This window comes from Eupeodes corollae, chromosome 1 (assembly GCF_945859685.1).
Source record: "Eupeodes corollae chromosome 1, idEupCoro1.1, whole genome shotgun sequence".
Taxonomy (NCBI): Eukaryota; Metazoa; Arthropoda; class Insecta; order Diptera; family Syrphidae; genus Eupeodes; species Eupeodes corollae.
Genome location: NC_079147.1, coordinates 273,020,150 through 273,036,067, shown reverse-complemented (window position 1 = coordinate 273,036,067; position 15,918 = coordinate 273,020,150). Strand labels below are relative to the sequence as shown.

The 15,918-nt window shown below is 35.6% G+C and overlaps 2 protein-coding genes and 1 long non-coding RNA gene across 9 annotated transcripts; 2 read left to right on the top strand and 1 right to left on the bottom strand.

The window, feature by feature from the left end:
• The first annotated feature begins 3,906 nt into the window (after nt 1-3,906).
• LOC129942450 (uncharacterized) lies at nt 3,907-6,111 on the top strand. Its single transcript, XR_008781034.1, has 4 exons — nt 3,907-4,459; nt 4,530-4,870; nt 4,931-5,097; nt 5,163-6,111. It is a non-coding gene; the product is annotated as an uncharacterized LOC129942450 (long non-coding RNA).
• On the bottom strand, nt 5,464-7,560 carry LOC129942449 (uncharacterized). Of its 7 annotated transcripts, none has more exons than XM_056051378.1 (5): nt 7,502-7,560; nt 6,964-7,446; nt 6,698-6,845; nt 6,336-6,480; nt 5,464-6,281 (listed from the first exon to the last, which is right to left on the bottom strand). In XM_056051378.1, coding segments are annotated over exons 2-5 (396 nt in total). In that variant the 5' UTR covers nt 6,965-7,446; nt 7,502-7,560; the 3' UTR covers nt 5,464-6,179. The 7 variants fall into 7 exon arrangements, 3 of the variants coding, with proteins under 3 accessions (XP_055907353.1, XP_055907352.1, XP_055907354.1); XM_056051377.1 differs by lacking the exon at nt 7,502-7,560 and having other exon boundaries at nt 6,964-7,225; nt 7,280-7,446; XM_056051379.1 differs by lacking the exon at nt 7,502-7,560 and having other exon boundaries at nt 6,964-7,225; nt 7,284-7,446.
• A 597-nt stretch (nt 7,561-8,157) lies between these two features.
• LOC129942009 (mannose-1-phosphate guanyltransferase beta) lies at nt 8,158-9,480 on the top strand. The gene has a single exon (XM_056050801.1). The coding sequence runs from the start codon at nt 8,289-8,291 to the stop codon at nt 9,408-9,410; it is 1,122 nt and encodes a 373-aa protein (XP_055906776.1). The 5' UTR covers nt 8,158-8,288; the 3' UTR covers nt 9,411-9,480.
• The last annotated feature ends 6,438 nt before the right edge of the window (nt 9,481-15,918 follow it).

Below are 15,918 nucleotides of genomic sequence, written 5' to 3'. Positions count from 1 at the left end.
TCCGTAATTCTTAGGTATTTGGAATCAATTCGAAAGCACACCGACTAAACCATCGTCCAAATGCAATTCTACAGAAATTTCCAGATTTCTATACCTCCCAGATCTGATAGGACATTCCTGGAAACCATTTTTATACAGATGGTTCAAATACAAAAAAAGGAGTTGGTGGAGGTGTGTACTCTGAACGACTGAAATTAAGTCTCTCATTCTGCCTTCCCAATCATTGAAGCGTGTTCCAGGCGGAACTTTTGGCGATAAAAGAAGTCTTGCCAGGCTTAAAGAAAACGTGACATCAGCATCTGATATCCGTATTTTCTCAGATATTCAGGCCGGTATCAAATCTCTGGACTTTGTCTCTACAAACTCTATAACAGTCCAAAACTGTCGATCATCTCTAATGGAGATGGCGATGGACGAGTTAGAAGAAGAAACGGTCTTCATCTTCTCTGCACATGCCCTGCACTGCTCCGAAAACGCAAGAATTACCTAGGAGAATTCTTCTTTAACGATCTTAACGATCTTAATCATATCGGTATAATCAGCCTCTCACGTTTCATAAGGGACTCAAGCTCGTTCCATTGAGCTTAGGAGGAAGCCTCAAGATTCAATAGGCCATTAAACTGACTTATATGACTCCCCTAGTTCTCCCATTAGGTACTAAAAATTTGATGCATTCCCGCAGCGTGATTGAAAAAGACACGCATAAGTTATTCATAGGTCATAGCGTGTTCCTGGTCTAATCCTCAGTTAAAAGTCCAACTTTTAGCCATGCAGTAGAAACCGCTAAAAACAATATAATACTAAAATAATTTAAAATACAAGGAAGGTCACAATAACGCAAAGCGATTCCAGCAAATTCATAAGAAAATTACAAAAATACTCTCCCTGTGTGGAAGGTCATGGCCTCCATAGCACCTAGAGCAGTAGAGCCACCTTTGTAACCAGCAGATCCATTGGAATGTGGCCTCCTCTGTTGTCGCCCTCGAGTTTCATTAATACAAGATCTGTAATGGCTACGTTCAATCTCGTGTTAGATAGGGTATCCTCTTGATGGGTGGATAAGATACCTTATTGAATGAGTTGGGTACATAAATTGGGATAGCATTTCAAAAACTAAACACAATTTTTATCAGTTCACAAAAAGCAGATAAACATTTAAGATTTCAAGGTAAGAAATTATAGTAAAATAAAATTTCTAATTAATAATTTTAACAATTTGGTAAATTTATACCAAAAAACATACAAGTCAAAACGCATTTACAAAGGATACTAAAACAATTGTGTGTAGGCACTATTCAACCTCCAAAGGCGGTTAGCTTATAACGGTCCTGTTCGACGTCGTATACGTTTTATAAATACCAATTTTTTTATTTTTAAAAACATTCTAATAATAATGCGTTTATGAATAATAATGTTAATATTTATTTGTGAGCAACGAAAAAAAATGCAATACCTTCAAATAGGTGCTTGTGTGTTTAATTTCAGGAATGGAAGGGACTTACAGTTTGTATGCCGATTCTGAACGTCTAATTTGAGAAAGCACTTTGCTTGACAAGAATTACTCATGGAGGATTTGCCAATTCGTTGCTAGATGCAGCACCCGTGAAAAACTTTAGGTGGCACAGGCCGCGGTTAAACCCAAGGTCTCTAGCATGACAGCCCTACGCAGTACCATCATGCCACGAGTACTATGTTCTGAACCAATAGCCAACAAAATTTATCGTCTCATCGGGGTTCTGTCACTTGGAAAATTTTGTGAAATTCAACAATATGGTATGAAAATCACTGGAAATGGTGATAAAATTGGAAAGCTGATAATTTTTGCTCATCAAATGTCGGAGACAAAATAATAAATAATTAAAAATGCAGCTCAATAAATTATTTTTAGACTTTCAATTTTTGTATTTGTTTTTTTTTTTTTTCAATTTGGTGTGATAGAAGAATGTAAATCTTCATATAGAATAGATATTCCAGGCAGAAACCCCAGAGACGATATCTGACTAATTAGTTGATTAATTTTTTAAAGTTAGATATTATTTTTTCCACCAAATCTTCAAGGGAAGAAGCATAATGTAAAAGACGGAATCAATTTTAGGGGAGATTCTGAATGGGAATGTAAATCGACTAGCAGCCCATATCTATAGTATGTCAATGAGCAAACGAAACGTCTTAAAACCAATATAAAAAGAGCCTGGTATGCGACCCACACTGATAACTTCCCATACCGTCTGTCGATTTGTCTTGCTTAAAAGTTTGTAGGTTTTCGTGTTATAGAAAGATATTTACGGCGAAAAACATTTTTTATTAATTTTTTTTTATTTTACGTTTTTATTTTTTGTAAGAAAATGTCGACTCAACTTTTCTCAAAATTTGTCCGTTTTTTGAGAACAATATTTCTTGTAAGTTAAAATTAGTTGGAAGCCATAAGCTCAATTTTTTGAAAAGATGTTTGTTGATGTTAAAATTAGTTAGCATCAATAATCTTTAATTTTTGAAAAGATATTTGAGTCGAAAATCAATGTTTATCAACTTTGAGTACTGTTTTCATTTTGTACAAAAAAATTGTCAATTTGATTTTCTCAAGATTATACCAGATGTTAAAAATGTTATTTTTCGTTTTTGTTTGATGTAACGTTACAATATATAATATAAAATTTAATTCAAGTCTCCAGCGTCATTGGTTTGTGAGATATTTAGGTGTAATAAAAATGTGCACTTTTTTTAAAACTGATATGGTAAAAAAACCAACCCTTTCTGCATCTTTCTGCTTTATTACCTGTATAACAAAATTTATTCTAAGTCGATATCTCTTCTGGTTTTTGAGCTATAAACAACGGAAAAAACGTCGCGAATGTACGGACGCACGCATAGACATCTTTCTAAAAATCTTTTATTTCGAATCTAGTGACCTTGAAACGTCGAGAAATGTCAACATTTTCAATTCGCCAAATCGGACCCATTACAATAACTTCCTATGGAAAGTTAATAAATTATTGAATAATTTTTTGTAACACTCGAAGCCGTAACTCATAGTTTCGTGTTTAAGCTAAGGTTGCAACACTGACGCTCACTAGAGTTATAGAAAAACAGTATTTTTTGTATTTGCCACTCACCATACACATCATAGAGGAAATATATTATCTAGAGTCCCGACTTAATGGGTTTGCTCTCTTTCGGCCTACAAACTAAATTTAGAGAATTTTGCCCGTTAGCATAAGCATGTGTTAGTTCTCCCGTGCATTTCTTATGGGAAAATCCAGATTCTATGTAGTAGTTATGGGCTTTTGGTGAAGTTTGCACAATTACGGGGGAAAACAATATGAGGTGAACTCAGACGTTCAAAAAAGAAATCCGTTGAATTCAAAAATTGAAAAATGAATGCAATATTTTTAGAAAAATGAATTTTACAACTTCTTTTTAGTGAAAACTGTGCTAAAAATAATATTTGAATGCTTTTGGCACACAAATTCTAAGTATTTTATGAAAAATTTCGCTAAAAACAGAAAAAATCGTGCTGAAAGTATAAGCGCACCCTAGAACTGTAATGCGAACGTATCCCAATTTGAGTTATGTCAAGTTTTGACAGATCAATAGCGAGGTGAGTATTTTGACAATTCTACGAAAATGTAAACAAACCAAAATTCAGTATCAATAAAGCAAATGAAGGTAAAACAAAATATTAATTTATTGAAATAAAAATATATATTGAATTTAATTTAATCCTCAGATAAAGAAGAAACCAAGGATTACGTTGCAACAAGAAAAGTGGAAGTGGAAGCCCCGCTTAGGGAGCCAGCAACGCCGACATATTTATTGTGGAGTGAATAGGTACAAATTGAAGGGAAATGTGTTCATATTAATTTTTAACTCAAATTATATGAATATTGTTTTGTTTTGTTTTTTAGTAAAAAAATTACACTGCTCAACAAGACTGGCGATCAAATCGCTCTATTCTGATGGCTTATATCCTCATTGTTAACCCTGTAGGAATGAGAAGGGCCGATTACAGCGAAGGGATCGATGTCGCAGAAGTCTGAAAAGCTTCGCTTTGCAACCTATCTGACATGCTTCATTTGACGAGATGGATATACAAGTCGAGAGTTGTTATAAAGTTGAGGAATCTCTTTACTTGGTGGTCATTTATAGCCAAGCCAAATACAAATACAAGTTGAATTAATTGCAGCGTGTGAAAGCAGTAGCACATTCACGTAATGTGCCACCATCTTTGCAATGCAAAGCACTTCTTTCAGCCAGCTACGGATAGGCGAAAGATCGCAATGTATGCAAGTCCTTCCTGATCATGTGAACAATAGTTAATTTAATCTACAGTCAGTTTTTCAAGACAGTACCTACCACCGAGGATTGGACAATTAATCTGATTCACTATGTTCTTTTTTGCAGAAATGCACATTTGAATACCTTCCTTTTACATTTTTTGGCGAACTCTGTGATGTAGTTGGTGAGGATGTGATTATAAATAATAAAATAAGAACTATCTTAATTTTCGCTTTTTCTAATTTAAATTGTAGGTCTCTGGAATTCAATTGAAATACCTTCCTTCATTCATGATTTATTGCTTTCAATGCGTCAATATCTTTAATTCAATTCTGCCTCTTGTTACCAACGAAGAAGGAGACAAGTTCGGAAAATCTGCTGGCGATGGTATTTGGCTGGACGAAGAAAAAACGTCGCCTTTTTCTCTTTATCAATTCTTTTTGAAAATGCCAGATTCTGAAGTCGAGAATCTTCTCAAGTTGTTCACGTTGTTCAAGTTGTTTTATCCCACTGGAAGAAATTGCATTTCTCATTTAACAACACAAAAAATCACAAACGATTCTAGCTGAAGATGTGACGCTTCTAGTCCATTGAGGTGATTTTTAATAACAAATAAATCACTTCTTTTAGTTTTTTAAGTTTTTTTTCATTTCAGAGGCGGGTCTAAAACAAGCCGAAAAAGTCACAGAAGCGCTCTACAAGGCAAATTTTGAAGGACTAGGTGAACTGAATTACAATTAAATCCTATCGTTAAGATTTTTCCAGAGCCTGGACTATCCAATCTTGATCTGGCACTAAAAGCTTAATGATTTACAACAGAGAGTAAGTGAAAAGTGTTATGTTTTAGCTTGAGGTAATTTATTTTAGAATTAAAATACTTCTTTCAGCTGATACGATGAGAATCATCACCGCTGGAGGGTTCTATATCAAGCAATAGCGAACTCAAAACTTCGCACTAACATCACACTAACTCATCAGCACTAACATCACATACCATTTCTATCTATTAGTTCAAAATGTTAAATGTCTCCTTTTTGTTGGCAATGATGAGCATATGGATAAAAACAATTTGTTTTCATTAATAATAATATTGTATTCTTTTTTTTTATAAAAAAAAAAAATAATTTGAATCATTAAACATGTAGACTTCCTGGTTTGTTAATCATGTTTATATATTTTTTTAAATACTATGAAATTAATTCAAATATGTTTTTAAATTCCATTCGGTACTCAAATTTATAATTAGTGACATAATATACATACATTTAAGGCTTTTTTAGGCTCACTAAATTCATGAAGTAGTTTTTTTTTTCCAAAAAAAAATGTGATGATTTCCAAATCTACAATATTTTTTTAATATTTCGCTTAAATTTGTACTTTTCATCTTGTAGTACATTGAATAAATAAAAAAATAATGTTGAGAAATGGTGTTCTTCAGTTTGAGCACATGCAGCTAAAATCGAAGTTTAGATTCGTAATCAGCATCAAAAATTATCTCAAACGAACTATTTAAAATTTGTACATTACCATTTGTATATTCTTCAAAATTCACTTGATTCAACCGAATTCAACCCCTGAAGCAAAAAGCACCAACATCTTTAAATTCAAAACAAATTCCTTTATTATTAAAGTAAAGCAAATCATAAATAATTTTGAATAAAAATAATCCTAGTCAGCAAAGAAACAGTAGAATATACAATATATACAAAATTACACTATAGCTCAAAATAAATAAACAAGTTGTTTGCAAAAAAAGATTATTTTCTAGATATACATAGAAATAAATTTAGGAACCTAGCTGTAATATACATTTTAAATAAAACCTATAATCTATAATGGAATTGAATTTTAAAAACAAAAAATATACTCAATTACAAACAATTTTTAAAAAAATATAACTTAATTTAAAAACTAGATACGCAACGACGTATCATGGATGAGATTCGAAGATATCGTCGAACCAACTGAACGGCATATCGACTTCTTAGCTTCGCTTTGATTTGTAGCTGAAAAAAAAACATCAACTAGTGCTTTTGTTTTGTTGTTAATGTGAAACTTACTGTGAAGTAGTCGTTTGGGTTGACAAATTCCAATCCGATATTTTCACTATATGAAGGTTGCCGGCTCGCGACCATTTGCGCATCAACTCTTGGAACATCATAAGGGCAGTTTGTAGGGGCATTCTTGTGCCGTTTCCAGTTAATTCTAAACATGGAATTCAGATTCATTTCGTTAGTCTTCAAGTTTCTTAAAATTACAGGGATTTCTAAAGTAGTAAATACAAAACTGCTGAGATTGTTTTGTATTTAATTTATTTATAATTTATTTTTTATGGCTTACCAATGACTTGCGACTCCCGTCATTGAGGAGGTACTATACTGTTCCAACAATTTCCTTCTCAACCGGCATTCGTATCACCTACCTCTTCCAGGCGGTGTCAGCCTCAGCGGCTGCAGTAGCCGCTGCATCGCAGTTACAGTGATCTCCAGGTCCAGGTTGGTACTCCGGCCTAATGACATTGTGTTCGCATTGTTGACACGCAGAGATCGCTTGATCCACAAACACTTCCACTGCGAATAGAGATGGGTTGGTTAATAGGCAGGTTGGCCATGACGCTGCTGAATTTTCTTGACTATTAACAAATTAATTTTCATTATATAAGGAAATCTCAATTGGAAGTTGACTTACTGTTTTTGATGTTGATTTTCTGTGTGAAAAACGATGGATTCAACTCGCCGACATCGTCAGTAGTCGCCGAGAGACTGATCTGAATTTGTTTAACTTAAAGGGGATTCTTGTCAGGCCAGCCCATTTGCCTCCGAATGATTGCCACCGTTAAGCCAGTGCAATCCTTAGTGTTTGAATTGAATTCACTTAATTTACAGTCAAGGCTGAAACTTTTTGGATTGTATTCTTGCTTTTCTTGCGTCTCTGGTAGTACTCTTTACACCTAGAAGATGAGGATTAAGCTAGTTGGCAACGATATGACTGTTTCGATACGTACTTACGAAATTGATCGAAAAGGGCGTTAGCGGTCGACTATTGCATGGCAAAACTTCTTCTTGTACTTGTATCATTGACTTGGTGGTGTTTTTGCTGATGGTTTTTGATGGCGACACCTCCACCGTAAACACCTGCGGCAGCTATGGACATTGAGAACACAATCTGTATCTGTCGTTAAAAACATTAATATTATTTTTTAAGAGAAATATAATATACACAAAACTTGCCTGCAAATCAGCACCTTGTTGCTTTGTCTCCCAGATTTCTTCAAGGAAAATGCTTCCTGCATTATAGTAAACATAAAATAAATCGATTATTGTTGTACCTCCTTCACTTCAATTTGACTTACTTTTTATTTAATTAAGTGAACTTGTATATCCTCTCTTCATTATAAAGATTTTTGGTCTGAAAAATATCAAATTTTATTAAAAATCAAAACAATTAACAAATACTTACTCTTAAAATCCGAAACCCATTGTTTTGTTTTGCAAAATTGATTGTAATTTTTGACAGGTCACAAAATTTCCATACATTTCCTTATAAGGGAAATCCCCCATTTTGCTTTTTTTCACCACTCACATGTATTCACCGATAGGGAATTTGAGAGAGTTCACCTCGAATAAAATTTGAGGGTGTTTCAGGTAGGACGGGTACCGGTCGGGACTCTAGATAATATATTTCCTCTATGATACACATATTTATCGATTATAATAACATTTCAGAAATTTCCAACAAAAATCCGATGTCCCACATAAAAATGAAGATCTGACGGTAATAAACTTTTTTTGCGTGGGACGCGTCTATTTCACAAAATCTGACACATCCAAACAAATCTAGTACAATTAATTACTCTAATCAAATTTGACTCATCATTCGAGTGTTTACCAGATTAGATAAGCTAAACAAAAACAAAATCTTGAGTTTTTGAAGTCGTGTCACTGCACCGTGTTTTGTGTTGTTTCTTCAGTTCCGAATAATATTTTCATTTCCTCAAAACTTCTATTAAAGAAATGACTGAAACCGATTCTAATTCGCATTTAAAAACAAAAGGAACCCGAGCCCTGATATTAGTTGGTGGCTATGGAACCAGATTGAGGCCTTTAACCCTAAGCATTCCAAAACCTTTAGTGGAATTTGCCAATAAGCCGATTCTCTTGCATCAACTTGAGGCTCTGATAAATGCGGGTGTGTCAGAGGTCATATTGGCCGTGTCATATCGTGCTGACCAAATGGAATGTGAACTGAGGAAGGAAGCTGAAAAATTGGGTATAAATCTGAGATTTTCACACGAAACAGAACCTTTGGGCACTGCCGGTCCATTGGCTCTGGCAAAGGATGCCCTCAGCGCAAGTGATGATCCATTTTTCGTGTTGAATTCCGATGTCATATGTGATTTTCCATTTAAGCAACTTGAAACATTTCATCGTGCTCACGGTAAAGAAGGAACAATCGTTGTCACAAAAGTCGAAGAACCGTCAAAGTATGGAGTCGTGCTGTATGATGAAACATGTCGCATAAATAGTTTCATTGAAAAACCTCAAGAATTCGTGAGCAATAAAATTAACGCCGGAATATACATATTCAATCCGTCGATCCTAAATAGAATAGAAATCAAGCCGACGTCAATCGAGAAAGAAGTCTTCCCGGTTATGGCAGCCGAAAGTCAACTGTATGCCATGGAGCTTGCTGGCTTCTGGATGGACATCGGACAACCCAAAGACTTCCTGTCCGGGATGTGCTTGTTTTTGGCTTCGTTACGTCAAAAGCAGCCATCAGCACTCTATACGGGATCATCGATAGTTGGCAATGTTCTAATTGATCCATCTGCGAAAATTGGATCGGGATGTCGCATTGGGCCGAATGTCACAATAGGACCCGATGTAGAAATCGAAGATGGTGTGTGCATTAAGCGATCGACAATTCTGAAAGGTGCAATAGTGAAGTCGCATTCTTGGCTGGATTCGTGCATTGTGGGTTGGCGATCAATCGTTGGGAAATGGGTTCGTTTGGAGGGAACCACTGTTCTGGGTGAAGATGTGATTGTTAAGGATGAAATCTACATAAATGGTGGCCAGGTCTTGCCACACAAAAGTATAGCTTTAAGCGTTCCAGAACCCCAAATTATAATGTAAACCTTTTAAACACAATCGGTGGCCGTATTCATATTCATATTAAAGACATATTTCGACATTTATTTTAAAATCTGTGGTTTTTTGTTTTTAATTACTTTAGATGGAGTGGAAGGCATTTACGCTCTTAAGCAATTAAGTGCGTTGCATCAAAAATGGTTATCGAGTTCCTTCCTCGAATGGAGTACGTCTAATTGATTTGTTATCTACATGAGAATTTTCTTTAAAAGCACTTTTGAATTTTTAATCTGTTATCTTTTCCTTTGCTATCTATTTTCATTCGTTCTTATCACGGGTCAATAAAAGTTCCAAAGCGAACTTACCAACAAAAACATTTGTAATGGCAACGATGGTACCTTTGCGAAAGATAAGATTAGATCAAGATTATTTTGCTTAATTTAGGTATTTTTGAAATCTGATCTCGAATTCAGTGTCAATATTTAAGTAGCGATAAAAGATAAGATACTTTTATCCGATTCGTAGAACACATCTTCTCCAACGAGGCGTGACCACATTAGTCTTTTATTTTACAAAACACTTTAGATATATTGCTTTTTCTGCATTTTGAAGGTCGACTGATATAGAGCAGATATCACCGCCATCCAGGAAATGCAGTAGAATGGGGCGGACAGAAAGAGGATGAAAAACTGTGATATTTACTATGGTAACTTCTACTGCGAAAACCAACAAACGCTTTTTTGAATGCGGCTTTGTCATTGGAGGCAGATTTAGGCAACAAGTCTTAAGATGTAGGTGCATTAACAAGCGCCTTATGAAAACCCGCATCAAGGCTAAATTCTGCAACATTAGCCTAATATGCGCACAGGCATCCCCAGAAGAGAACGATGACAACACCAAGGATGTTCTAGCTACGATAGTAAAATTGTCCTGGGCGATTTTAATGCCAAGTTATAAATGAAAGACATCTTTGGTGGAATAATAGGGAAAAACAGCCTGCACGACAACACCTCCGATAACGGATTCAGTCTCATAGATTTTGGTGCGAGATCGATCTACATTCAACTGGATTGACCATGGACGCTAGAATCGCTTCCAGGATCATGCATGTCTGAACTTTTCGAGAAGCTTACACCGATTCGGACCACTTGCTTCTTGTTGCCAAGGTAGCAAGGAGTTTCCAGATCCAAGGCAAAACAGAGAGATGCTGGTAGAAGATACAACGTCTAAGCAGCCACCAACAAGAAAACCCTGAGTTTGATGAGTATTGTCGGCAGGCAAATGCAGAAGAACGAGAGCTGCTCACTAGCTCTATGAGCTGAAGAGAAGAGAAAAGAAGAGAAGAAGATCATGAGAAGCGTGAGAGGTTCAAAAGCAGGAATAAAGTTCGAAAGTATTATGAGCAGGTGAAACGAAATTCAAAAGTACTTGAACCTCGAACCAAAGGCTGCAAAAATGAAAGTGTAAACATCATAGTGGAACTGCAGTCAGTGCTGAGGATATGGAAGGACCACTTCTGCCGACTGTATTTCGGAAATGACGAACTAAATTCTGATGTCAGGCGTCTTACCGACTTAGACGACGTAAAGATTGGTCGCATTCACCAAGCTAGTGGCTACGTAGTCAACGGATTCTAATTGGCTAAATCTAACTACAAAAGTAGTTGCAATTTCCCCTCAGACGTAATATAAAAATTTCGACTACAAAGTTAGTGCACACTGGTTTTGACGTTTCACAATTACCCTGGTTACAAGAGCAGATCGAGGAATCGAATCGAATCGAATTGAGATTTCGATCCAGGTATATGGTGGCACTGAATCGAGGAATCGAATTCAAATGGAATCGAAATGAAATTTTTGTTGTATTTGTGTGCGTACTGCTACGTGAATAACTTTAAAATTTTATAACAATGCTCTCAACACTAAGACGAGCGCTAAATTAAATTCAGCGTAGAATCAAAAATACTCCATTTAAATGGAGTATTTTTGCTTAGAACAAACAATATGGAAAAAACTTATCGCACGCACACAAGCAAGACCTCACACACCAATAACTCGATTCCCCGATTCAGGTTTACAAACAAATTTTCGATTCGATTCACCTCTTTCAGTGGGATCGGATCGAGTAATCCTATTTCGATCCGATCCAGGTCTATACGGCGCTAAATCCTGATTCAATTCGGATTCAATTCTCCTTGTAAACGCGGTAAATCAGTTGCTCCGAAGGACACAATAATTCAAAATGAAATCAATGGTCGCATTCACAAAGCTAGTGGCTGCGTAGTCCAAACTCAACTAGCTTTGTGAATGCAAAACTACACTACAAACCCAAAGCTAGTAAATCTGGAACTGTCATATTATTGACAAATGCAGATATATATAAAATAAGAAACAGTTTTGATTTGATAACTTCAACTTATCTTTCGTGTTTTTAAATTCAATAAAATCAAATTTAAGACACAATTTGAATTATTTATATTTGTATTGAAATACTGAACGATTTATTTCATTTTTAATTAAATTTGAGTGGTTTACCGAGCAGCTGATTGTGAAAAGTAAAAATCATTCTCCACTAACTTTGTAGCCGAAATTTTTTCCACTACGTCGAAGGGGAAATTTCAACTACTTTTTTAGTTAGATTAAGCCAATCAGAATCCCTTAACTACGTAGCCATTAGCTTTGTGAATGCGACCAGTCGTTCGATATTTAAATACAAATATAAATCAATTATAAACGGTGATTTTTTAAGAGCTTGAGAACTTTAAAAAAAAAAAACGCATAAAATTTGCAAAATCTCATCTATTCTTTATTTGAAACGTTAGATTGGTCCATGACATTTACTTTTTGAAGATAATTTCATTTAAATGTTGACCGCGGCTGCGTCTTAGGTGGTCCATTCGGAAAGTCCAATTTTGGGTAACTTTTTCGAGCATTTCGGCCGGAATAGCCCGAATTTCTTCGGAAATGTTGTCTTCCAAAGCTGGAATAGTTGCTGGCTTATTTGTGTAGACTTTAGACTTGACGTAGCCCCACAAAAAATAGTCTAAAGGCGTCAAATCGCATGATCTTGGTGGCCATCTTACCGGTCCATTCCTTGAGATGAATTGTTCTCCGAAGTTTTCCCTCAAAATGGCCATAGAATCGCGAGCTGTGTAGCATGTAGCGCCATCTTGTTAAAACCACATGTCAACCAAGTTCAGTTCTTCCATTTTTGGCAACAAAAAGTTTGTTAGCATTGAACGATAGCGATCGCCATTCACCGTAACGTTGCGTCCAACAGCATCTTTGAAAAAATACGGTCCAATGATTCCACCAGCATACAAACCACACCAAACAGTGCATTTTTCGGGATGCATGGGCAGTTCTTGAACGGCTTCTGGTTGCTCTTTACTCCAAATGCGGCAATTTTGCTTATTTACGTTTACATTCAACCAGAAATGAGCCTCACCGCTGAACAAAATTTGTCGATAAAAAAGCGGATTTTCTGCCAACTTTTCTAGGGCCCATTCACTGAAAATTCGACGTTGTGGCAGATCATTCGGCTTCAGTTCTTGCACGAGCTGTATTTTATACGGTTTTACACCAAGATCTTTGCGTAAAATCTTCCATGTGGTCGAATAACACAAACCCAATTGCTGCGAACGGCGACGAATCGACATTTCACGGTCTTCAGCAACACTCTCAGAAACAGACGCAATATTCTCTTCTGTACGCACTGTACGCATTCGTGTGGTTGGTTTAATGTCCAATAAAGTAAACTGAGTGCGAAACTTGGTCACAATCGCATTAATTGTTTGCTCACTTGGTCGATTATGTAGACCATAAATCGGACGTAAAGCGCGAAACACATTTCGAACCGAACACTGATTTTGGTAATAAAATTCAATGATTTGCAAGCGTTGCTCGTTAGTAAGTCTATTCATGATGAAATGTCAAAGCATACTGAGCATCTTTCTCTTTGACACCATGTATGAAATCCCGCGTGATCTGTCAAATACTAATCAAAAAAATCACCCTTTATTATTTGGTTTTATTGAATTTAAAAAGAAAAAAAATCTATTTAAAGTTCTGAAAACACAAATGTTTCTTTTTTTACATATTTGTATTTTTCATTGAGCTTTCTGAATGCAAAATTGCATTTCCGGATTGACTAGCTTTGTAGTGCAATTTTGCATTCAGAAAGCTAGTTGAATTTTGACTACGTAGTCACTAGCTTTGTGAATACGCCCATTGTCATATCCAAGGTGGAGTTTAAAAAAACCGCTGGGGCAGATGGCCTGAATGCCGAACTCATAAAAAGTAGCTGAAGATACTTTGGTTAGGAGCATGCATCAACTTATATTGTCTGAAAAAAGCATGTCCGTTGAATGGCATGTTTGCCCGATACTGAAAAAAGAGACCTCCAAACTGCACCAACTATAGAGGCATCAGTCTACTTAACATCGCTCACGAAATCTTCTCTGAGAAGCGCCATGTCTAGTTTTGGCATCCCTGCCAAACTCGTCCGTTTGTGCAGAATGACCATGGAGAACTTAGAATTTGCCCTAGTTCCTTAAGGTTGGAAACAGCTTAACATAACCTTTCGATTTCAAAAAAGACTTAAGGCAAGGGGATGCGATGTCATGCGATTTCTTTCCAGTCAATTTCATCCTTTGAACCTGAATTTTGACCAAGGAAACTATTTAGTTTTTCAAGTGCCATGCGTTTCAAACTCGGAACTCTACTTTGAGTTCATAGTACAAATACTAACAAAAACATTATTGACTATAACACATTCATAAGTCAAGCTACAAGTCCATTACGATTTGTATTTTGTATTGTAAGGAAATATTGCTTATTTCTTTCCCAAATTGACAAGTAACTTCTTGACACAAAACATTGAATAAAGCTGTGCAGAAAATAAATAAATAATGGCCCAACAAAGACATAAAGAAAAGGAAATATAAAGAAAATACATATTAAACTTTTTTTTGACAGAAGTAAACTTGACTTGATAGTAAGCGAGATTTTTCTTGACTACCAATGAAGTTGACTTAATTGGAAGGCAAATTTTTGGCAGCTGTCCAATCGGATACTAGAAACTTGCCTAACTTTCAAGTCCCTTATGTCGCCTGAAGCTGGCCTTTGACATAATGGGAAGAACTCAGAGTGATGTCTAGGAGGCTCTTGTAAGTATTAAGGCAAAGGCAGCAACAATGGACAAAACAGAAAAAGGACCTACAACATCGGTCAAAACGAAACCATCGATAGACGTTACTTTGAGGTAGTTAAGCAGTTCGTCTTATCAAATGAAGAATGAAGGAGGTATTACGATAGGTGATGTTGATAATAATGCCCTTCTTTATCCAGACAATCTCGTTATCATGCCAGAAATAACCGTTTTACTCTACAGCTTTAAATCAATAAGTTACAAAAGTACTGTGATAGTTTATATCTCAAAATAAATAGCTCGAAGTCTAAAATTACAACCGATCTACAGGTTATTGTCGCAACTGCATTCCTGGCGACGATATTATCGAAGTTGTGGATGCATTTAAATAACTTGGTTATATACTTATGTCCGTATAACTTAAATGTTTATGAACATGCAAGGGAAAAACGAAAGTTACTTTAAACAGCATGTGATCTAATTTTTGTTTAGTAAAAACTAAATTTAAAGCCTTTTACTCTACAGTGAATAACTGCTTTTGCTTTGGTAATAAAATATACGAGTTTGAAGAACTAGAAAATGTCCAAAGATATTTTTTCAAAAGAATTTTCAGGCTACCTAAGAATACGAAGTCTGACTTACCTTAACGTACATTTTGACCAAGGCAACTAGTTAGTTTTGCATGTGTCATGAATTTTGAATTCAGAACTTTACTTCACAAACCTCTACTTTAAGTTCATAGTATAAAAACTACCAAAAACATTATTGTGTACAAAACACCATTTTCTTTTAAAGACTCATCCCGTCAATCTCGTAATATTACACTTCGATGTTCGGTTGCGTGTTTTTGACACTTCTCTTTCATTGTTTGTTCTCATCCACTAAGGGAAATTGTGAAAATATCTAATGGGTTGTGGACTTTTTATATAAAACTCAAAACGAGAAACACGCATAAGAAGCAAAATGTCATTTGATGCGATAGATAATTTATTAAATTTCCAAGCAAGAGTAAAAAGGAAATTGGACTAAAATCTGGAGAGAAAATAGATCTGATTTCAGATATTTCACTTTCTTGAAGGTGAATGAAGAACCGTTTGCCCTGCTTTTGACCAGTAGAAAAGTTGGCTGTCACTTTGTTTCAACGGGTTAAACATTCAAACCATTCCTTCATTTAAATTAATTTGGTTTTAAGGTCTTTGCTTCACTTCAAACTGTCCAGCAGCATATTTGTTGCTTATTTGGAAACACAAGAAACAATAATAAAGCACGGTCAAGAAACAAAGAAAAGCAAGAAAAAGAAATGTCAAAAACCATCCAAGACAATCCTGAATCCGCAACTCTGTGGGTTGAGACTTTCAAAGTATTTCTATTTCACCTACTTTCTCTTTCGTACTTATTGGCATAA